Genomic DNA, 24,827 nt, shown 5'->3' with positions numbered 1-24,827 from the left:
ATTAATCACCCTAATCTTAATTAATTAATCTAATTAAAACCCTTAAATTAACTTACCCGATCAATTAATCCCGTCTTCTTCTTCCTCGCGTGAACCAGGCCGAACAGGGCAGACGCGGCGTCGGCTGCTCCTCTTCCACGAACGGCGTCAACGGCGGTCAGGGGAGGGGGAGCGCTTGGCGGCGGCAGCGGTCCGGTCTCCTCCACGCGGCAGCCGGCTCACGGCGGCGCTGAGCCTCGTCGGTGATCAGAAACAGAGGAGGTGGCAGCTGCTGCTTCTCCACGCAAACAGGGCAGCGGCAGCAGTGCTCCGGTAGTGGCGCGGCTAGGCACCGGTGGAAGGCGATCCGCGGCAGAGGGTGGTTGGCGACGCTGTGCGGCGGCTGCTCTGCTTCTCCACGCGGCGGCGGCGAAGGCGTCTTCACACGGCAGATGCGAGCAGAGGGAAAGGAGGAGGCGGCTGGTGGCTAGGGTTGGGTCGCGGCCTCCTCTTATAGCCTCCTACCGGGATCCGTTCCGAGTTTTCCGCCGGCGGAATCGAGCGGCGGGCGGGCGGACGCGGCTTGCTTGGGCGCGAGTCGCGCGGAGAGGAGGCGGTGGGCGGAAAAAACTATTTTATAAATAGGAGTGCACAGTACTCCTAACTTCGGGGGTTAAGAAATCCCGATTAAACCGGGTCTAATTTCTCAAATTGAACCAGACAAAATTTTGGTTCGCTTGGTTCGGCCATCAAACGACTTCCAAATTGACCCAAACAAATTTTGTTAGATTCGTCTTGCAAAGACGAATCTTTTCACCTATTTTATTTTATCAAACTCCCTTCTATTATTTAACTAAAGGATCTTTATTATAATTTTAAATCTAATTAAAAATCCTAAAAATAGGGACAAATAATATGGGTGTTACATATATATAGGAAGCACCCGTCTACTAGTGGTCTCCTTTCCAGACCTTTGTCCGGAGGCGGAGAAACTCATCTTACAGTCAAATCAATAATGGAAATTAAAGTATAAATAAGTAAGACAATATTAAAATAACCAAATACTCGAGTTGGCCGATTTTGAAGTCTTGAGCGCAGCGCATCCTTCCTGGAGCTTCCTCGGTGGCACGAGCTAGGCTCCTTTTGTGTTCAGCAACACCGCAGGATGAAGAATTAGGAGAGTTAGAGTTGCTCCTTATGGTGCACATTGAGGGCCTTAGAAAGACGTAATTGTTCATCTGGATCCCTTTTCGGATGCCCCAGACCGATCCGACCCGATTCCGTCGATCTTTATTGAGGCCAAGTCATCTTGATTTGGGTGCCTGGACCAACCAAGGGCACTCTAACGGTCCGAGAGTCTAGAACATTATCTGGCACTCGAAGCATTATCCGGGTGCTCGGATCCAGTCAACTTAGGTTTAACCTGAGTTGACTCCGAGCTTGGTTCGGCTACTTCTGTTTGCTTCTCTTATGCTTCTTCAGTCTTGCTTCTAGCTCCTGGTTCCTATAAGATAAGCATACACATAAACAAGTAACCTAAGTCTAACTATAGTCTGTCTGACCTATTAGGCTTACTTAAGTCTTATCCTATAGGTCTAACCTACTAGGCTTACCCATACCTAACTTCCAGTTAGGATTAGTTACTAAGTAAACTTTCCACCTGCTAAACATCCGATCATTCTTGACTTGCTTGGACTTTCTCTTGCCTAAACCCCAGTTAGGACTAGTCACTTAGTAGGCTTCCCACCTGCAAAACATCCGATCACTCTTAACCTGCTTGAACTTTCCCTTGTCTAACTTCCAGTTAGGATTAGTCAATTAATAGACTTCCCACCTACCCAATCCCACAGATCAAGACTTCCTGCCCAACTTCACTTACTAGGACTTCTTGCCCAACCTCAAACCAAGACTTCCTGCCTAGCCTCTAACAAGGACTTCTCCTGCCTAGCTGCTAACTAGGATGTCTCCTACCTAGCCTCCAACTATGACTTCTCCTGCCTAGCCTCCAACTAGGACTTCTTGTCAGGTCCAACTGACTAGGACTTCTTGTTAATCTTCTGGTCAACTTTAACCTGACTAGGCTTTACTCACATCCAAATATTAGGTCTTGTTTGGATAAACCCTTGATTAAACTGACCAGACCTAGATATATTATCAAACATAGAAACCTTCAAGGCAGATTGTTGCTCCCTACACCAACAATCTCTTCTTTTTTAATGTTTAACAATTTCTTAAGTTCAATCACGTCAGGGTTTTATTAATCAAAGAGAATTTTAGATTTTTAATTTAGTTCCCTTCTCCACCTTTTTAGTCATTAAAAAAGTTCTTGCACCAATAATTAAGATATTTCTTATAGTCACAATATAGTCTAGACATTTCTTGAAAGACCATAATAGATTTTAAAATAATTTTGTAAAATATTTTTTTTAAAAAATCAAAAGAGTTTTTAAAACGGTTTTCAAAAGTGTTTTTCATATGAGTTTTTTGAAGATTTTCAAAATAAGTTTTAAAAATATTTTCAGAGGATTTCTAAAATAGATATTTTTGAAAAATTATTTATTATCCTATTAATTAAGATCTCCCCCTAAACTTGACATGTCCTTAGGGTTCTTTGTTAACCACAAAGTAACCTCCCTATATGTCTTAGGGTTTGACCCAAATCAAGAGAATAATTTTAAAATATGATTTTGAAATGGATTTTTAAATATTTTTCAAGGGGTTTTTAATGATTTATAAAAGATAATTTTGAAATAGGTTGCTCTTTTAATTTTGGACCTCCCCTTTAATCTAACACTTCCTTAGAGCTCTTTGTTAACCATAAGGCAAACTTCTCATGTGTCTCAAAGGTTAATCCAAGTCAATAAAATAAATAACTTATAATTTTTAAAAATATTTTTCAAACCATGAATTTTAATTAAACTTTCAATTTCAATTTGATTGATTTGGAATCAATCAATTGATGAACAGTAATAATCGACTATTGCAGCGAATAGATGGTTTCTGGATTAAGTTGGAAACTTGGCTGATGTAGCAACAGTCGATTAGTGAACAATAATAGTCTACTGTTAGCAGTATTATAACGAACATAAGATTTTTGGGTCGAGAACTCTACTGATGTGGCAGCAGTCAATTGGTGAACAATAATAATCGGTTGATGTCACTATTGTAGTGAACATAAGGTTTCTAAATCGACTGCGATACTCAATTGTTTGAGCATTAATTGATTGATGAATAGTAAGAATCGACTATTCATGGTTAATAGGCACAACACTTGAATTCAATTGAGTAATCGACTGATAATGATGAATAATCTACTAATAGACTAAAATCAATCTCGATTTGAAGGCTGAAGAGTTTCAAGGAGATTTTCGACGTTGATTCTTGGGGGTTTTGGAGGATATTGTTGTTGCATTTTTAGACCTTAGAAGGAATATACTCTAAAATGATTACAAATCGACCAAAGCGAGAGTTTTGTGTAAATTATTATTTACTTTGTATTATATTTTCTTGTATAACAACAAGTATTATAAGATATTTCTCCATCTCCATAAGATATCCGATAAAAAGAGAGCTAGTTGATTATTCACTAGGATGGTAGGCCATGTAGTAAGAATCGAGAATTCTGAACCACATTAATTCGGTGTGTGTTTGCGTTTGTTTTTGCTCTTGGTTTTGATCTATGTGTTTTTTCTGTTGTGCACTAATCAATTATAGATGAGTACACGAGAATGATCGAAGTAAAGTGAATCACTATTTACCTCTCTCTAGCGACGTCAACGATCCCAACAATCATCAATTTATAGATGAGTTTTTTAAATGGATATATTGTTATAAAAAAATACAAGTTTAAGCATGTTTTTTTTTGTTGATAGAAATTTTTGTAAAATTAGAAAACTTGCACTCGATACTAAAATGAATGGAAATCACTTCTAATAAAGAGAGTGAATTCAATAAAGTAAATAAAGATCGAGGAAGCATCAACATCTTCATCCAATTTCAACAAAAAGTAGAAGTCACACGGTCGGTCTCAAATGGTTGATCTCATGATTCTCTGTAAGAAAGTAAATCAGGAAGCATCAACATCTTCATCCAAGAGTGAGGAGGAAAAGGAGATGCTATTGATCACCAAAAAGAAGTTCAAATGTTAATTTAATTCCGGGATTGAAGTTAATGAGGCATCCACCACATCGGAATGTCTTGAGGAAGAGAACATTGCCCCTCCAAGCATTAATGTTTCAAAATATATATTATATTTTTCAAAAATAACTTCATAATTTTAATATTAATCTAAACTTTCTGACTATATCAAATAAAAATTATATTTTTTAAAATGAATTTCTAATGAGGTAATTCTTTTCAACTCAAATATTTAAGTCATGTTATGTCACTTTCAGATTTTATTGTTGTTAATCAAATTATGTGGTATCTTATATTATGAGCTCTAAAAGGAGTCCTCTCTCGCTAACTACCTTTACATTTCTTTGGTAATAGAATCTTAGCCCCTGGAGCATGGTTGAGTTGATTAGTATAAGACAGACTTATTGAAGTGGGCAAGGATCGAATCTCCGAAGCCGAGGCAATCTCCTCCCCCGCAGTGGTCAACTGTAACTTTCCGGTTTACCTCCTTATAAATGGTCGTGAAGCCGACTGTGTGGGGCCGTTGGGGTGGCGGATTCCACCTTTTGCTGAAGTTAATAGAATCCTTACTTATTGTCTCTATTTGACCTCCCTCTTTGGTTGTTTTCCTGCTCAATTATTATCTACATATTTTCGCTAGTGTTCTCCTTTAATGTAGTTCTCTAATCCATGCACTCCTCTATTAATTTCTTCTTCACCAACTTTCTGATACCGGATAGGATAGCGATTATCTTGCGGTAATATTGATTCCATTGATCAACTACGAACATCAGAAATCAATCATTTAAAACATGTTTATTTGAAAGAATATCAAGAGATAGGAAATAAACCGCACTATCAAAAAATATTATTAAACTAAAAATTTCTTCTTAAACATCAACTAACAAGATGCTTATATAGACTCAAACCCTAACTTGTAAAGAAAAGAAAAAATTATAATAGAAAAGAAAATTTTTAATGGGCTCATCCTAAAATCTTCAAATATAAAAAAAATGAAAAATTTCAAAACTATCCTAACTATCAAAAATCTTAAAAATTATTAAACATAAAAATTATCAAAAATAGTAATAAAAATCTTTGGATCCTTCTGCATCAGTCACCCCAAGTTGAAACTCATCCTCGAGTTTAGAATAATGTAAAGTGGTCGCCTAGGAAGAAGATCTGACATCAATTCGGCAAAATTTTTTAGTAGTTGTTGGACTTTAGGAATCCTCATCGATCCACTAACGAGCATGACATCGTGGATGCTTCTCTTGTCCATCTTCGCATCCCCCAAACACTTTTTTTCTTGCAAATTGCACCTAACTGTGATGACACCAACATATTCTTTTTAATTTCAATGGGATCCGTGATGTCCCTAAACATGATTGTCCAAGGAGGCTCTAATGGATCACAATGAAACTCCCCATAATGATAACCTTGGTGCTATCATAAGAAAATGACAATTTGGAGAAACTTCACATATGTTGAAATGACATTTCTATGAATTTAAATTTGTTGTAAGAGAAGCTCCAAATTGACTATGATAAAAAATGCTAGAGAAATCTATGAAATTTGTATTATTTCCTAGAGTTGTAGGGAATAGTTTCGACCCAATCAACTGTCCTGCAAAGATCTATACTAAGATCCATATCCTGCATAAAATTATCAACAACAGACTCAACACCCTTTCCACTTTCAAGCTTGGCTTCCTCATTTTCTACATGTGAAGCTTGTAGTTGTTCCTTATCCTTTTAAAGTTGATGGTCGAAGGTTTGCTTGATGATTGCTTGCTTCCTCAAGTCAGTATCATTCTCGCCATACTTCAAGATGTGATGCTCATCTTTCATCACTACAATCTCTGCACGCTTTTCCTCTATCTTATCCTTGTTCACCTTTGGTATTAGTTCAATGTCTGGACCATGTAGATTGTGATAGAGGTTAAAGACATTAAAGTCATCCCTCTCCGGAGATAGCTTTGTGGGAGGGGGAGCCATAAAATCAAACTTGAACTTTTCATCGATATCATCCATATTAAAATCTTGACACTCATCTATATTAGCATCTTTAGTTTGTTTTGCTTCTTCCTCTGAAGATCCACACCAACTTCATCCACTTCATCATCGTCATAATCATCATCATAAAGTACCTCATCATATATTGGCTCACCAGTTGACTCTGTCTTATCTTCATCATGCTGAATAAATTGGGATGTTAAATCAATGTAAGGTGAGATGATGGAGACTGGGGCTTCGTCGATAGATGAACCAGACTGCTGATTGTCGTCAGACAAAGTGGGCTTCTTCTTTGATTAACACTTCGTCTAGGTCTATCTCCTCTTCGTCTGCATCATCGTAAACTAGATAATCAATTGCCTCAGTCTCGCCTTCCATGTCTTCCTTAATCAATATATTGTTACCCTGTGAGAGATGGTTGGATAGAATACGAATCTTGAGGGTGAGCTGACCAATAGTTTTGTTCACCCCTAATCATTAGCTTTTGGTTCTGTAACTTTTCACCAACTAGGATACATTGGGAACTTGCATCTTATCTCAATGTATGAAGTTGCTGAGATAGAGATTGAGTGTATTCATCAAATAGAAGAAAGTAATCTTTCATCTACTCCCAATTTGTATTTTAGCCTTGCTGCATCTGTCACATGAGCATCGCAATTGCTCTCACCATGTGGATGTTTGGCTTCTGAGTTTGATGACAATCAATTTTACTTTAACACAATCTGATACTTCCTCATAATAAAAAATCATCTCCACTTCATTAAGACAATCAATAAATTCCTCGATCTAGGATGTACCAAAAAATTCGGGAAGATCAACTAGAAATTCGATATCTCCATACCGCCCCTTTTGGCCATGACTTTCACGATTGTGATAGGAGTTTTTAAAAGTAGAAGTAGAATTAGGATAAGGGAACTTACGACCTTTACAATCTTGCACCGCTAGACGTTGAGATAACTTTGTGACTTATCTTTATAGATCGTGAAGATCTCGTCTCGAGTGCTACGATCACGGTGCGAAACTTCCTCTACTGCAACCTATCTGTTACGACCACAATTATGACCCATCGGATTTAAGAGCTCTAATACCAATTGACGCCGGGTGGGATAGCGATTATCCTGCGGCCAATATTGATTCTGTTGATCAACTACGAACATCGAAAATTAATCGTCTAAAACTTGTTTATTCAAAAGAATACCAGGAGATACGAAAATAAATGATACTGTCAAAAAATATTATTAAATCAAAAACTTCTTAAACATCAACTAACAAGATACTTATATGGACCCAAACCCTAACTTGTAAAGAAATAAAAAATTCTAATAGAAAAGAAAATTTTAACGGACTCAAAATCCTAAAAATCCTAAATGGATTTAAAATCCTCAAATATAAAAAAAATAAAAATTGTTAAAATTATCCTAAATACCAAAATTTTAAAATTTATTAAAAATAAAAATTATCAAAAATAGTAATAAAAATTTTTAGTATCCTCTTGCATCACTTTCTTATCTATCATTATTGGTATATGATTACTGATATATTTTTTAAATTCAAGTATTCAACTCTTCGAACTGATTAATTTTGAAGATGATCAATCTGCTTCTATGAAAGTTTTTCACTAGCTATTAAAATAAATTCGAGAAGCAAAAAGCGGCTCGATACTTAGTCAGATTTTCTGAAAATCAATCACATTGAATAAATGCCTTTGTTGAGAATTAACCCTAGATGTTTATATTTGTGCCACTCATATTTTACCACTTGTGCTATATCCCTGGGACATTAGATATATCATTATCTTCTACTTCAAACTGTGAATTTCTCAATCATATATTTCATAAAGTGAGAAATGAAGATTATCATATTCTTTGCTGTTATTTGCAAATGTCGTGAGTTCATTTATTCCCATGCTTCTTTATCAACAACCAAAAGTTCTAAAGATGTGGGAACAATTGCTTCATGATTGGATTTAAATATGATTGTGTCGTATTGCTCTAGCCCATATGGCCCTCGTCAGGCTTGTTAGCTAATTCTAGTCTGTTTTAAAACGGTTGGATAATCTTACTTTTTATTTATGATTATTGTCAGAAATAATTTGAGAAATTAAAAATTATTAGATTTAAAAATTCAGGTTTATCTAGTTTATCAAGATGAGCTTGATTTGTTGTTGAGCTGGGGTTGAATAAGCTGAACTGCTAGAGAAGGCTAAACTGTTTGGTACCAAGAAAGTCAAGCTATCGAGTGGCTCGAATGGTCCAAGTGTGCTGAGTTGCCGAGTGGGTGGAGTAGCCCAAGTGAGCCGAGCTACCGTTTGAGTTGGGTAGGGAGATTGAGTGGGAAGGTTGGTAAGGAATTGCTGAGCAAGAGGCTAAGCAGAGCTGTTGAATTGTCGAGCTAGGAGGCTAGCAGGAAGTTATTGAACGGGAGGCCAAGTAGAGCTAATGAACTGCCAAGCCATCACGCCAAGCATGGAGGTGCCAAGTAGGAAAGCAAACTAGGCTGACAAGTAAATAGATTCGTCTCCTTCGACTGTGTTTAGAGGTTTTATTAGACGTCTGTTTCCCATAATACAATTGCTCGACACGTTCACAATCAAGCACTAATTATATGTGACAAACTAAATTGTACCCAAATTCTTATCATTGGGGGAATAAAAAAGACTTGTCGAGCAGATCTGCCTTGTAAGGAGATGGAGAACGTAGGGTAGGAGAAAGATTCTTTTGACTATTTTTCATACCTTCTGCCCAAGGTAGGAGCCTACTTATATAGGCTTTGAATCTTAAACAGCATTAAACCTACTAATTGATGATCAAAGAAAGGTCATTCATTGTCTCTACTCGCCCGAGTTAAATTCTAGCAACTGACCATCAATGGCAACCGTTACCATCCAAGTGGTTACAGGTCAGCCATTAACTTTCAACCATGTTAGATTAATCATTAATGTATTCGTTACACACTTGAGCAAATAGAAAAAAAATAATCCATGTGAAAAAAATATTAGTTGACCTCCTTAGAGAAGTCACACTCACACACAAATCAATTGAATTTAGTGAAATTCGAGCCTTAGATTTGCATCCCCTTTTAGGGGCTCATGTCAGAGAGAACTTCTCATCCCTACATACCCATAATACAAAAAATTATGATTCATTATAAACTAACCTCAATGCCACAACTTTAAGTGGGACTAAACTCCTATATATATACATTGGAGTCCTTCTTCCATCTATTTTCATTCACTTTTCCAACAATGCTCCCATACTTAGTTTTAAATCACATAACAATGTGATGTGAGTGCATTATGACGTAGTTCATAATCTATATCAAGGCTTTCTTAACTTGAGTAGATCAATATCTAAATGGAAATTTCTCAAGCAAGACACGAAGTCGCCCATAGTCTTTCAAACTGACTCATATATATATCCTACTCTACTCACAACCCATATGATCATTTGTATTGAAACTCATAGTCACCAACTCGACTGAGCTACTAGATGAAAAGAGTTACTTAACCTAATCCACTTCACCTTGACTCATCAAACCTCAAGGAAACTAAACATTCAAACCTTGATTCTATATAAAAACACACAATTCTAAAAAACTATTGTCCATTACCAACATTTTGCAGCTTCAGTGGCATCCACCACTAGTCCTGAAACTAATTTTGTAGCTCTGGTGATATATATATACCTTCCAACTGATGTTATATTAAGAGAGATAAAGGTGCTGGCCTGTGGTCGTACAAATACATGGATGGCTCCTCTCGAGCACCAAATGCCATGGCCCTACGACCTACGTACGTTCTACTCTCTCTTCCACTCATGCCTTCAAATTAAACCGAGAAATAAAGCCAAAGTGCTACCTTTGTCTTCTCTGATCATGCATCTTTCCTGTAACCTAATACGACCACATAGCCACTACAGGTACAATACACTTAGTGGAATAAGCTGAACCATCCACCCATACGCATCTATCTCACTACACATGTACTTTAATCAGATATATATACGTCCTCACACTTGCAAACTGGTGCGCTATATTTAACAGAAATACATAGCATCTTTGACCTATCAGCCTTTGCTACCAGCAGTATTAATGAAGGTTCGGGTTCAGGTAAGAGTAGAAATATGAAATATTTTTTTACATTCGTGGAAGCAAAGTGTCAATTAACTTGGCATGAAGCATGTCACAGTTGAAGTGATATGATGGCACAAACCAGAACAAACTCATTCTGTTCCTTTAGCCACCAATCGTATCACATCGTAGTGGGTGCAATTAATGTATGCTCGCTCCAATACAGTATGCCCAACAACGTCCGATCGATTTAATTATATAAGGGATCCTGCTCTCCATGCACAAGGCGTGAACATTGAGTCAGTAGAGAGGAAGAAGAAGAAGAGTAAGGGAAGATGGGAGAAGAAGTGAACGAGGAGTCTGAACTGAAACGAGTGGCGGATAACGTCGAAGGCTCGGTCGGCAGTAGGCCGACTTTGATAGGCAAACCATGTCGACTTGGACGGAGCGAGTGCGGTGGAACAGAGCTAAAGAGCTCGAGGGATTGTTATGGTTTTATGATAAATCCTGATGGAAGGTAAACACATGCAGACCTCTATTAATTGCACGTTCAAGTAATAGATTTAAAGACACATAACTAGGAACGAATCCGTGTCAGGTGGTATGGGATGTGGGAGAATGTGGTATTTCTGTGGGCGATCTACTCCATCTTCTTCACTTCGCTGGAGTTTGGTTTCTTCAGAGGCTTGCCAGAGCAGTTGGAAGGCCTGGACTGCGCGCAGATCATTTTCTTGGTCGACATAGTCATTCAATTCTTGGTGCCTTACAGGGACCTGGAGACCTACACAATGATCAGCCATAGGAGGAGGATTGCTTTGCGGTGAGCCATGCATGTCCATCAGCATTACATTATACATTCTAATTGAGATGACAAACTGCCGAGCATGATTCCTGTGTTGCAGCTATCTCAAGGGAAGTTTTGCAGTTGATCTTCTCGGATGCTTCCCATGGGATTCCATCTACAAGGTAAAGCACGACCAAAATCAGATAGCACACACAAACTTCATAAAATCTTAACCTTGTGTTAATTTCCTAACCGTAGGCAACAGGAAATGAAGCAATCAGGTTCCTCACATGGGTCCGAGTATTTCGCGCGAGGAAGATCATTCAGTTCTTCAAAACGATGGAGAAGGACATCAGGATAAACTATCTCGTCACGAGGATAGTGAAGCTTCTTATGGCTGAACTGTACTGCGTACACACAGCTGCCTGTGTTTTCTATTACCTAGCATTAATGGTGCCACAAGAACAAGAAGGGAATACATGGATTGGAAGCCTGACACTAGGGAACTACCAGTACAACAACTTCAGGGATATTCACTTTTGGAGACGATACATCACCTCCTTATATTTCTCCTTCGTTACATTGGCAACTGTTGGTGAGTCATGAGAAAGTAAACTTAAAAGATGAACACACACACACACACACACACTTTCTTGGTAGCACCAGAGTCCTCAAAATAGTTTTTCCTCTAGATCTATTTCATGTCGTGTTGTTTCGATACATTGTGCCACTGAATTTTTTAGGATATGGAGATATACATGCTGTGAATACCAGAGAGATGATTTTTGTCATGGTCTACATATCTCTGACCATGATACTTGGAGCCTATGTGATTGGCAATATGACTGCGTTGATCGTTAAGGGGTCGAAGACTGAGCAATTTCGAGACAAGATGTCAGATCTCATCGAGTACATGAACAGAAACAAACTTGAGAAAGGTATAAGATCACAGATCAAAGACCATTTCAGATTACAGTATGAGAATAGCTACAGGAAAGAATGTATTCTGGAGAACATCCCAGTGGATGTGAGATCCAAGGTATGTATAACTATTAGTTTAGATATTCCTCGAAAGAAAAGGATTTTTGGCATTCTCCTCCTATATCATATTACTTGGTTATTCCTCCAAGTGAACTAACCAATCTGAGTATAAACTCTTGCAGATATCTCGAACTCTATATCTCGATTTGATATGTAAGGTCCCCCTTTTCAAAGGATGTTCAGAGGAATTCCTTTATCAGATTGTATGATTGCAACTTTGCCATTTTTGAGATGCTTTAATTGCATTATTCATCATAAGTTCATAACTAAAGCTTCAGATACTGAATGGATCCATGCAGGTGATGAGGTTGAATGAAGAATTGTTTCTCCCAGGAGAAATGATTGTGGAACAAGGAAGTCCAGCGAATGGAGTCTACATAGTACTACAGGGATATCTGGTAAAAGTTAACTTATAATCGATCGATGAAACAAACAAAATCAACAAAGCAAATTATGCAAACAATCAATTTGCATAGCAAGAAAAGTTCTGGATTTATTATTATTAGTGTAGGTGTTGTATTCAGTCATCTTATTTCTTCTACATTGTTCTATTTCTCTTTTCAAATCCTATAATTTGTTTACTATGGCCCGACTTACAACAATGAGAACACTTGAAACTTTCAACTCCTTTATGGATTCTATATTCCAATTGTATGATAAAGAACTCTTTGGGTCGTTTTTCTCTTCTTCCTTTGTCCCATCTTCCACAAGAGCTAGTGATGTCTCTGTGCCCATATCTCTTCTTCTTGTCTCTTTGGTAAAGACAAACAAATCAAACAAAAAAGTTTTTTTTTAAAATCTTTTTTCCTCTTTTATTTTCTTAGTTCTTTTTCTCTTATCTCTTTCAAAAAGGAGGAACTCTTCATTGGAGAAGATGGTGCAGAGGAATCAATTGTGGAACTCACGACCTCTGATACACTGGGTGATGTGGCTTTACTCTGCCATATCCCGCAGCCATTTGGGGTGCGTGTTTGTGAACTCTGTAAACTCCTGCTCATAGAAAAGCAATCGTGGGACAGCATATTGCAGCTGCACATGAAGGATCATACTCAGATGCTCATCAACTTACTTGAGGTACCTAAACCAGCAGCTACAAGATTCAATCAACCTTGTTAATATTTGCAGCTTTCGACAGAAACGGAGAGAACCAGGCATCTTGCAGCTGGAGCCTCACATTAGACACCTTATCGCAAAGCAAGAAGAAGAGCTAGCATTAGGCCTCAGCAGCACGGCTTATTACGGGGACATCAACCGTCTTAAACACCTAATCAATGGCGGAGCAGATCCAAATACTGCAAATTATGATGGCAGAACTGCACTCGTAAGCAATTGCTTTTGTCTGAACAACTCAAATCCACAGTCACTTGTGTCTGTTTATTCTGTTGCAGCATATGGCTGCTGGTAGAGGACATGAGCAGGTAGTGAAGTTTCTTATCAAACGCGGAGTCGATGTTAATTGCATAGGTCAGTGTTCCCTCATCAGACAGGAATGAATGCATTGGTCTTGTTCTGACACAACTGATTTGCCCAGATAAGTTTGGAAACTCTCCATTGTTGGAAGCTCTGAAGGCAGGACATGAAGTGATTGCAGCAGTCTTGGTGGAAAATGGTGGCATCGTGAATCTGGATGATGCTGGGAGCTTTCTCTGTGAAGCTGTCACAGATAACAACATGAAGTTACTGCGAGGGTTGCTGAAATATGGAGTTGACCCTAACTCCAGAAACTATGATGAAAGGACACCACTTCATGTTGCTGCTTCACAAGGCTTGTGCCTTGCTGCTACTATCCTTATTGAGTCTGGAGCAGATGTTCTTTCTAAAGACAGGTACTTTACATTCACTGCAGTTTGCCTATTAGTTTGTGAATATGCTTACTAAGGTGAAGCTTAATCCATCTCATACTAAAGCAATACTTTCTTTGATGCTATTGAGTTGTGTCCCATTGATTGTTACTGAAACTTTTGGTACTGAAACTTTTGATTGTTACTGAAACTTGGATAAGACATGGAAAATGATCACCTTGTTGATTGAAGTGAACATGGTGATTTGAACTCAGAAAGGTTCACAATAAGCTCCATAATAATCACTGTCCCATTTCAGACACCCATTTTGGGTCATCCTCTATAAACATTTTTTCAAACTCTCTCTACAAGTCATTGTTGCAATCTTCAAAAGGTTATCAACCTACATGTTGTGGGTCCTTGGAATGTATTCAATGTTGAAGTATTGAAAGTTCTTTAGGATTCAAACCTTCTCTAGATAAACCTTATAGATAAGCCTTAATTTGCTGTGCATATCCAAGAATATGCACTCTATATATACCTCCTTCAATAACCTTACTTCTTTTAGGATTTGGTAGTCTAATCATCACCCTACACCCCCAAGTTATTGAGCAGTTAGTTAGGGTTTCTTTTCTTCCAAGGTTCATATGGAGTTTGGGTCTTTTATTTAATTAGAATCCTACTTAAAATATGATGAGTCACTAATAAGACTTCCCTCTAGTAGCACTAAGTTTGAATTCAATAACATGGTACTATGTATTTCCATTAGAATATGATGCTTCATCACATCCTTTGGTCGAGGTGTATATAGGTTTATGCCCTCACAAATGAAATCCATGGACTAAAACTAAGAGTGATTGCGAAATTGCATACCCTATTATATCTTAGAAATTTTATAATAGTTCCATGTGGATTTTACAAACTCATGCTTACATATCCTAAAATTGAACAAAGAATTTAAGTTAGACTTTGTGTCTGTGTTTGATATATGTGTCGGAATATGCATGGACTTTGGTATACACATATGGAAACAACTTGGTGTGGCTAAGGTCATGGGTAGATGATGATTCAAGGTTCGTGGAGATCGAAGAAGGGTGGTATGAAGTTGTGTTTAGGAAACAAATTACATAAGTGGAGTAAGAAGGATGACACAGGGAAGAAAACGAGGGCTCGATGGATTCAAAGGATTAAAAACTTAATACGAGATAGCTAGAGGCATACTAAGTAATCAAACAAGAAGAATGACATAAGAAAGAAGTCAAGAGCTTAGTGCATCCGAGAGATGAAAAGTTTGATAGGAGAAGGTCTCGCGACATAAGGTAGTTATTTGGTGAGTTGAGACTCGAGAGCAAATGTACTCGGTTGAGGATAGCTCTAAACATATGCAAACTCAATTATTAGATGGATCATAATCAACATATCAATTGACTGATGACTGAGTCGACTGGGCAAATAACTCAAAATCTACTAAAAATGTGTTTTCTATTGACTAATCGATTAATTGATCAACTAATGCAGCTTTGATGAAATAGTCATTGATGGAAATGAAGGAAAAAATCATGATCTGTTAGATATGATCAATGCTAATAGACTGATAGTTATGGTCAATCAACTAGTGAACCCTAAATGAAACAAACATCAAGGGAAACACAAAAAATGATAACAATCCATTGATCGATCAAATTAGTTGGTTGATGTCATAGCTGACCTAAGAATGATCTCACTAAGTATCACTCCTTACATTGAACTAAATTCTCTTATTATAAGGTCTATATGAAATAAATCCAAAACACATCACAACACAAGTCTTTGAACCAATTTGTTGCTCCTTAATCTCGATCCATCGCCAAGGTAAACACTCCACCCGGCTGCACACTCAATCTATTAAGTCAATCATCAAGTTTACTATCTCCTTAACTAAATACTTTAGATAAAGGGTAACAAAAACATTCCATACATTCTTAATAAATACCTTAATACCAAAAAGTTTACAAACATATACATGTTATCAAACACGCCTATAAGAGAGGATAAAACTTACATGTAGTTTGGAATTCCAAGTAACAACATCTATGACTTTGTCACTTTTGATCTAACAATTCAAAATTAAATAACTAAAACCGATGGATCTTCCAAATGAGGCAATGTAGCAGCAATTCTTTAGAAATTATTCAAAAGAAGGCACGAGGACAAAAGTTCACGAGGATGAGACCTCAACTCAACCAATGAAATTTCCATGAGGATGAAACCTCAATGTTCTAAAGAGATCATCCCAACAACTGAGATTTCTGATTCACTATCTGTAAATGATAAAGTTAATCCCTAGATAGAAATCCTCTTAACTCAACAATAGCACAAAATTAAGCAAGTGCATCTTTACACATGCAGATATATATAGCCTAAGGCAATGTAGTTTATTTTTGTAAATGCAGGTGGGGAAACACAGCTGTTGACGAGGGGCATAAGTGTGGGAACCAATCTCTAGTTAATATTCTTGAGGATGCAGCACTGGTAAAGCAAGAAACCAAACAAAATGATTGATACAACTGATCATGTCCATTTCCACAGTAGAAAGAAATCATGGAATAATATTGGATCACACAGGAACTTAATTGACAAATTTTTCTTTTTCTTCTTCAATTACCTATATAATATTAATTTAGTTGACTCACACAACTATATATCATCTAGTTTTTATTGGAGCTTAGTATTCTCTATCAGCAGCTATGATATTAACATGGGACCTAAAAAAACTAGCGAACATGTGAATAACTTTTCAGCCTTTATTTCAGGTTGGAAAAATGAATTATTTTACAAATTTAACATATCATATTACTCTGCTTATGATAGTTCTCTGTGACTTTGATGCTGTTTTTATATCCATTTCTTACAGCTGTAGATGCATTTTTCACTGATTTAGCCGTGTGAATCATGCATTCATGCATCGTCAAACATTTGATTTTATGACACTCTATAACATATATAAATGAGCATTGCAATAACAAGAACACTATAATAATTTGCAACAATTGGAATGAAAAGTAACCATCATGAATTAATCAATTTTTTATGATGGATAGGTGCGATGAAATTGACAATTACAAATGACATTTGAATTGCAAAGAAATTGAACAAGTTTTTTTCAATTGTGCAAATTGGTTTTATAAACATATATTCTTAGGGATCACACTTGCCCCACTTTCTCTCCCACATTCTTTTCTTGCACAAATCTCCACGCATGACAAGTGTGAAAGAAATTGAAGGTTTTTTCAATTGTGCAAATATGCTTTTATAAACATATTCTGCTGCTATCTTTGATAAAAGAAAATTAAAATTTTAAAAATAAATGAAAAAGAGGTACGTGCTATTCATCCCTCCTCATCTAGTACGCTTCTACATCCTACACTTTAATTAATTAACTTTTTTCCCATTATCGAGCAACCTCCATAGTTGTAATTTTCTTCACCACAAGTCTCCACCACCAATGACATTTTGATCAGTAAAGATTTTTGTTCATACTCTTGTTAATCATTAAGATACTTATGCTTGTTAACCTAACATGACTTACAATTCTAATTCTTAACTGGTATGACTTAACATGACACATTTTTGGTATGTTTCATTTTATATATATGATATGACTTAACATGATACATTTTTGGTATGTTTCATTTTATATGATTGGAGAGAAGATAATATATTTACATTTGAGGTTTGATAGTATCAAAATGTTAAATCAGAGAAATTAAAGTTAAATTGAAGTTAGTTTTGAAAAATACCTTCATATGTTATTTTCATATCTCGAATTCTTTTTCAAGATTTGGTGGTGTGTAATGATATCTGGCCATCTACTTCATCGGTGGTAATTAGTCTTTTAAAAGTGAACCCGCTTTGATACTAATTGTTGATAGTATTAGGATGCTTTATTCTCTAGTTCACTACTTGGTAGAGAGTGAGCCCTTCTTAACCTTACGTTGATACTTATTAGTGTAAGAATTGCGGATGACTTGGATAGATAGAGGCGAATGGGTGGGTGGGGGGAAGGGGAATAACACTTTTGACCTTTGAATGAATTTTTTTTCTCGCTCTTGCTTAGCTTAGTGCAAGGTCAAGCAACACATAGCTTTTCTCCGGTTGTGCTTATATAGATTCACAAGTTAGAGTACACAAAATAATTTGCTAACTTAGATATTTAACATGGTTTGGAGCTCATGTCCTACTCCATGACTTAGTCATTTGGTGAATCAAGTTTGAAATTCTCAATGTAATGAAATAGTTGTTGGATTTGTCTAAGGAGGCTAAGGGGGGTGAATAGCCTCATTCACATATTATTCTTGTTTCTACAAGGCTTGTTATGCAACAAAAAAGGTAAAATAACAAAACCAAAGATGCAAATAGCTCAATATGCAAAAATTTAACATGGTTCCATAATCCCCTTGAACTCATACTCCATGACCAATGATTTTTTAAGTGGATCACTCCTCGAATGCATTACTATTTTTTCCTTTCTTGATCAACAATTGGAGATAGAGAAATCTCTTACAATACCTTTTTAGAAAGATTGAAAAATTGAACACAAGATATTACAACAAAGAAGAGTTTTGGAGAGAACAATTGAGAAAAACACTTAGAAGTTAGAACACATAAGATTGAGTTTTCAAGTTCTCTCTTGTTTTCCACAGTTACCATAATAAGCCCATATACATTGCGACAACTTCAAGTTTGAATTTTATCTTTAAAATCAAATTTTCTCATTGATTAGTCAACTACTTCTTCATCGTAGTCAATTGATTAGTCGATTTTAACAACTAATTTTGACATTGTAGGTATCTTAATTATCATCTTAGTCAACTAATTTTGACATCGTAGGTATCTTAATTATCATCTTCCAAAATGTCAACTTTAATGGTTTTTTATCTTGTTGCCATCAATCATCAATTGCTTGGTTCTTTAGACTAATCGACTGATGACTCAATAGTCGACTGAAACATATAATATGTTCTATTTATTTCTAAATTGACTCTGACTCAATCAACTGACTCATCAGTCGATTGAGTTCCCAAATTAATCAATTGGTACTTTGACTCCAACTACTTCTATGATTGAGTACGCACAAATGATCGTGGGGCCGATCGTGTGGGGCCGCTAAGGTGGCGGATTCCACCTTTTTGCAGAAGAGTACGCACTTAAGTCTAATTCCTTTCCTCTCAAATGTACATTTACACTCAAACCCTTACTCTTCCTCATAGAAATCACCTTCATTTTAAGAGGCTCTCATTTTACATGCCAAGTATCTAGTGGTCTTCATCAAGTATGTGTGGTTTGAACTCCCCATTGTTACTCCATGACCTATGACTTATTGGTCATTCACTCCCAAAAGCCCACTATGTTTCTCATTCGTGGATAACTTTTAAAGAAGAAACCTCTTGCAACATGAACATCACAATGAAGCTTAGAGAAAGTTAATAGAATTACAAGGAAAGGTTAAATAGATTAAAACAATCACTATTTCATCATCCTTCAAACGCTCACATTAGTCCCCTTTATATAGCCTTCAATCTCCTTTAGCTTTATTATGTTATGTTAGTCCGTTGCAGATCACTAGACTAAATCTATCGTCAATCAATTGATTTTTCAATTACTTCAGCCTTTAGTATACCAATGGCTACCTCAATCAATTAAAATCCATCATAAATCCATTATAGCCCTCAAGCCATCAAATCGTTGTGGTATAACTTTATCAAATCAATGACTACTTTTGAATTTCTTGTTGTAGTAACAGTTGGTTAAAATTTACTATTATACAATTGATTACAAATTAGTTAATTGCTCAATCAACTCATCCATGAACAATAATATTATATTCGTTGACTAATCAACTTGGGTCAACTCTTTCATCAACTCATCTCGCTGATCGACTAGAAATACTTTCATTCGACTAAAGCCCTAACTATGATCATCATAATAATTGAGTGAGAGATATACCATGTCCTAATGATATATGTCGCTCAACTCTCACAACTTGGGTAAAAGCTTACCTTCTATGGTTTGACTTCCCCACCAAGGTCATTTCTCGATTCTCAATTCTTTGGATGCAGTGAGTCGCCCATTCCAAGTATATTTTTCACTCTTCCCCTATATAGTTTATCTTCTTTCAACTTCTATCAACGTTATGCCTCAATGCTCTTCATTTTGCAGTCCCTTGAATTTCTTATAACATTCTTCTTTGATCTAACAAACCTTAAGCCACCGAACCAACCAATTTGTCCACGTCAAGTCATGCTACATAAGTTGCTCCAACACTACCTTGATGTTTCTTATCCTACCGTCACTTGGATGTCTCATCCAACCTTCTCCAAACTCCATTGGACCTCTAAGTCATTGAGTGTAATGCCTAGTAATGTCAAGTGATCATCAACACTTGACCTCATTGAGTTATGAGCTCCTCAAATTCCATGTATATCTTATTAAGTTCTTCCACAACTTAAAAATATATCAAATACAAATGCAAGACTTAACTTAAATTCTTTGCAAAGATATCAAAATTTAAAGTCAAACTTAAACTAATAAATTATGAAATAAACCAATATCACTAATAATGATTATATCACTAATACTATTTTGGCCCACTTTTAATCCAACTTTCATGCTATGAGTCGGACTAAGATAGAATGCTATAATCATAATAAAAGAACCACTAAACTTCTCCAAATTAACAACATACACAAATCTATTACAATCCCAATAATGAGATTTAATCCTTGCTAAACCTTGAACTCTATCTTCGGAAGATATGTACCTCTAAGATTACGATGCAATGGTAAGGTACTTGCGTAGTGAACCCAACATCCATTGATCAATTCCTAACTATAATGCAATACAGATTGATTTTCTCCAATGGAAAGATAATTGACTGTGAACAACGCACTATTCGTTTTTCTTAATTTATCTTTATAGTTGATAAAATTTTTTTATAGAATCAGATCAATCACCTTAAAATTAATGGATTCAAAAGAGTTATACATGGATTATCCAAAACAAAAAATAAAAAAGAGTGAATGATGATGGAGAGCAATCAGACGTCCACTCTAGATAGCTAATAGGTGCTCCTAGAACATAACTAAATTGATTACGATGAAACAGAATTACAAAAAAGGACAAAGATTCGAATCTCGACGAAATCGAGATAATACCCTCCTCCGTCATGATCAACTACAACTTCTCGATTTACCTCCTCACAGCATGAGGCTGACTGTGTGAGATCGCTGGAGTGGCAAATTACACTTTATGCAAGAGTGGATAGCCAATAGGTATACAGCTAAATAGGTAATCATCATCAACACAAGCAAAAGATATATACAGAGTTGCTAAGCTGCATGACTCCTCATCCACGACAGCTAACGTAGAACGTTTTTTCCGCTTCGTCTGCTTCCTCCGTGACGACGAAACAAAATCCCACCTTTCCCAAAATCGCGCGCCCAATTCCTCGCTGCTGAATCCCAAAATCTCCACACGACGCCGCTCTGGATACGCGTTCCCAAAATCGCGCCAATCTTCGGCGATCCTTCGCCTTCATATGCCGCTAGCGATCCTTCGCCCGTAATCATCAGCTGTCAACACGGACGAGGAGTCGCGCAGCAAAATATCTCTCTTTTATATATATATATAATCTTATTCAAAAACAAATACAAACTATCACTCTTCAATCTGAAGGACGCCAATAAATTTGCTGCAATGAAGGCCAGCTACCTGCTGAAATCCCAACATCCCCGGTCGAAGTGATCGTTGCAGCATTGCGAGCTAAAGGGAAATGTTTCCAAGGAAAATAATGAGAAAGAAAATCATATCCAAATCCAATTAAGAACTATGATTAGATTCCTAAATCACCCTGGTCTCATACTACAAATTTATTCACTAAAAAGTCATCACTTTTGGAAAAATTGTTAAGTCTTCAAAACATTATTATTAAAATACCTTTGTAGCGTTTCATAGCAATAAATATCTGTTTAATTTTATAAGAATAACTATTTTCTTTTATTCTGTTGTTTGAACAAAAAGCACCATAGACATTGAGTCACCATCACAAATTTTCAGGACATAAAAACTAATGAAGACGATTTCCTTTCGCTTTTATGCAATATTACGTAACTATAAATTACAAATAAATTATGTAATGATGGTTAGATAATAAGAGGAACTCTGATACCATCCTCCTTCCATTTCATTTTAACAGCGAGAATTTCTGACCGGGTTTACAAACATCATATGATGCGTGCTGCTTCGCTTTCAACTATTTATCTGGGAGGAATAGAAGCTGCGATGCTCATAGAATTCCTTCTTTGAAGGGGCCAGATTCATGAAGCAACCCCATTACGTGCTTAACCTGCCAACAAAACAATTAACTCATCAAAACAATTGCAATATATATTTGTGCAAAAGAATTTGTCTGTTTGCGTCATTTTTATACATGAATTTCGACAGAATTCCCTAGAGGATGATGCGTATGCATCCATGAATGCCCCAGCACCGACTTGATTCAATTAGAAAGATAGGAGGATGGGGAAGGAAAATGACACAAAAATTTATATAAATCATAAATTGCTCACACATTTTGTGTTGCTTTTGTGCCTCTTCTCCTTCCTCTCCTAGTTATACCAGGTGAACCCAACTTAAATTTCCACAAAGAATTATTTAACAAGTGTATCATGGCCTCATTGGTCAAGGGAAATGAATTAATAGATTTAAAGTATACCATCACATTGAGAGGAGAATACTTGGATAGTACAAAAAGTCAGCGTGTTATGCAGTTTAACTCATTATGCAGGACAGAAGAAGTAAACTACGATTAAAAGACACGATCCGGTATCAGATAGCACATGATCGTCACATCAACATTGACATAATATTAACTGAAAGAAGTAAACAATCCATGTTTACAGTGTACAAGGAATTCTTCATGGATCTTTATTGCACCAGGAAGATACAACTGGGAGCCTACCAAACTGTTGAGTACTAAACTTCAGACATGGGCTGCAACTGCAACTCAGTTAAACCTCTAAACTTGTAAGAAAACTATGTATACATTGACACAGTTAATGGACAGTTCCACATTCCACAAAAGGCAATATAGATAAATAAACAATTCTCATAAATGACTGTGCTGGTTGTCACTCTACCAATGTCCTAAAACTGAAAAGTAACTGTACAAAACCAAAAGAATTAGTAGTGTATGTTTTAGAATTTGATATTCGCATGTTTTTGGTATACTTGCATATTTTGAAGATCGAATCTTGGGCGATTCTCTTTCAAGGTAATTTTCTCAGCAAGGTATCAGAGTCAAGTAAGATAATTGTTGACTTAATTTTTTAACTGATGTTGGCAAAACACAATAAAAGGAAGATGAGAGGATAGAGGAGAGGGTGAACATTATGGAAAATTTTGGTCCTCTTGCTGGGGTCTAAAGTATCACCACGAGCAGGCGAGCTGCTGCTGTATCTGCCAGCAGAACACGGGAGAGAAGAGGACAAAGTAGAGAGTGAACATTATGGTAAAATCTTGATCCTCTTGTTGCAAGAAGGGATATTTATAGGCATGTAAGGATCGTGGGAAGTGTATGGTTTCCTGTGAAGCCAACCACGCAAGATGCATGTGGGCCAAACATTCTATCTTCCCTATCAGTGTGGTTGTACTGGGTTCTGATGGGCTGGGTTAGGCCCCGGTCAAGGAAGGGTAGGGTCAGGTGCATCTCAGCCCATGAACAACCAAGAAGATCGTGTAGCTCCATTGAAGGGTAGATCTCCATGCATAAGGGTGTTAACTTGAGAGTAAGACGTAGATTGCCTCACTTTCTAGAGAATCTCACTTTTGTTGTCAACCAAATGAGGCAATCTCACCTATCAGTGGTTATCTGAAGGCTGAGGAGGCCCAGGCTTTGAGTTGCATGGTAGATGAATAGACCTCACCCTCTAAGTTACTTCTGGAATGAATATGGGATAGGAGAAGAGGGCACCTTAATAGGACTTAGCTGAAGAAGGTGCTATGCCTTATTTATAGAAGCAAACTGGAGCAGCAGCCAAATATATCCTTGAAGTGAGTCGTTCATGGCATTGTATGCTTAGTCTTTGACCCAAATTTAAATGTTCAAAGCTCACAATTTTCATTTTGATTTGCAGTAATCTCAGACTTGGTTCTCCCTCATCCAACAAACATCATGAAAGTTTGATAAGTTTGAGATTCAACATCATAAACCTTGGAATTGTAAAACAAAAGTGTAAACATGGAGTCAAAAGTTCAAGATTGAAGTTCCTCTCTTTGATCGAGACATCTTTATAGTCTTCAATCTTTAAGTCTCCTCCCCCTTGTATGTATTTCCTCTGTTAGAGAGAGATCACGAAGAGATATTTAAGCTGTTATGATTTCATTGTGATTCTTGTTGAGAAGGTTAGTTTCTAGGGTTGATATTATATTTTTCATGCTTGGTAAAGAGCTTTCTAGCTTTAGTCCATTCTTGAACAATCTTATTAGGGTTTGCTCTATTACCCTAGTGCGAAGGAAGTGATTTAGTGTTTTTTTGATTTGTGAGAAAGTCACAACAAGGCGAAAGGACTGAGGAATAGGACTCAAAAGTATATATTTACTTTTATATCATCTCATATGTTTTTTTTATGATCTGAATGACACACCCCATTTATGATATAAATATCACGACGTGAGTTTATGATATAAACAACATAACATGAATTATTACCCTGACTCTTTTCTCCTTCAAGGAGCATTCAACATCTTCAGGTCGCAACCTCTATCTGTTGGTCTCTGTCATCTCTTTTTCCATTACCTTTTGCTGAGGACACTAACTCTAATCTCAAGATAAAGAGTTACTTTGCTGGAGAGGTGAAACTCGTGTCTCTTCTTCCTCACTTGAGGTATTCCCAAGATGAATATATCTTCTACACCCTGAACAAAGAGTCGAGTGGGGTGTTATAGAGCTCTCCCACTTCCTCAATTTGCCTCTTCTATGATTCATGGCCAATACGGATTGTGGGA

General features: G+C 36.8%; 1 protein-coding gene across 1 annotated transcript; it reads left to right on the top strand.

Moving 5' to 3' along the window:
• The first annotated feature begins 10,666 nt into the window (after positions 1 to 10,666).
• On the top strand, positions 10,667 to 16,683 carry LOC141836068 (potassium channel KOR2-like). Its single transcript, XM_074723476.1, has 13 exons — positions 10,667 to 10,695; positions 10,777 to 10,998; positions 11,081 to 11,144; positions 11,221 to 11,557; positions 11,706 to 12,001; positions 12,126 to 12,206; positions 12,303 to 12,401; positions 12,856 to 13,077; positions 13,139 to 13,324; positions 13,392 to 13,467; positions 13,535 to 13,829; positions 16,217 to 16,295; positions 16,678 to 16,683. Exons 1-13 carry the CDS (start codon positions 10,676 to 10,678, stop codon positions 16,681 to 16,683), a joined length of 1,983 nt encoding a protein of 660 aa, XP_074579577.1. The 5' UTR covers positions 10,667 to 10,675.
• Positions 16,684 to 24,827: the final 8,144 nt, after the last annotated feature.

Source organism: Curcuma longa, chromosome 10, assembly GCF_044706935.1.
Source record: "Curcuma longa cultivar G26 ecotype Majalengka, Jawa Barat chromosome 10, ITB_CL_G26_1.1, whole genome shotgun sequence".
Classification (NCBI taxonomy): Eukaryota; Viridiplantae; Streptophyta; class Magnoliopsida; order Zingiberales; family Zingiberaceae; genus Curcuma; species Curcuma longa.
This window is presented reverse-complemented; position numbering and strand designations above follow the sequence as displayed.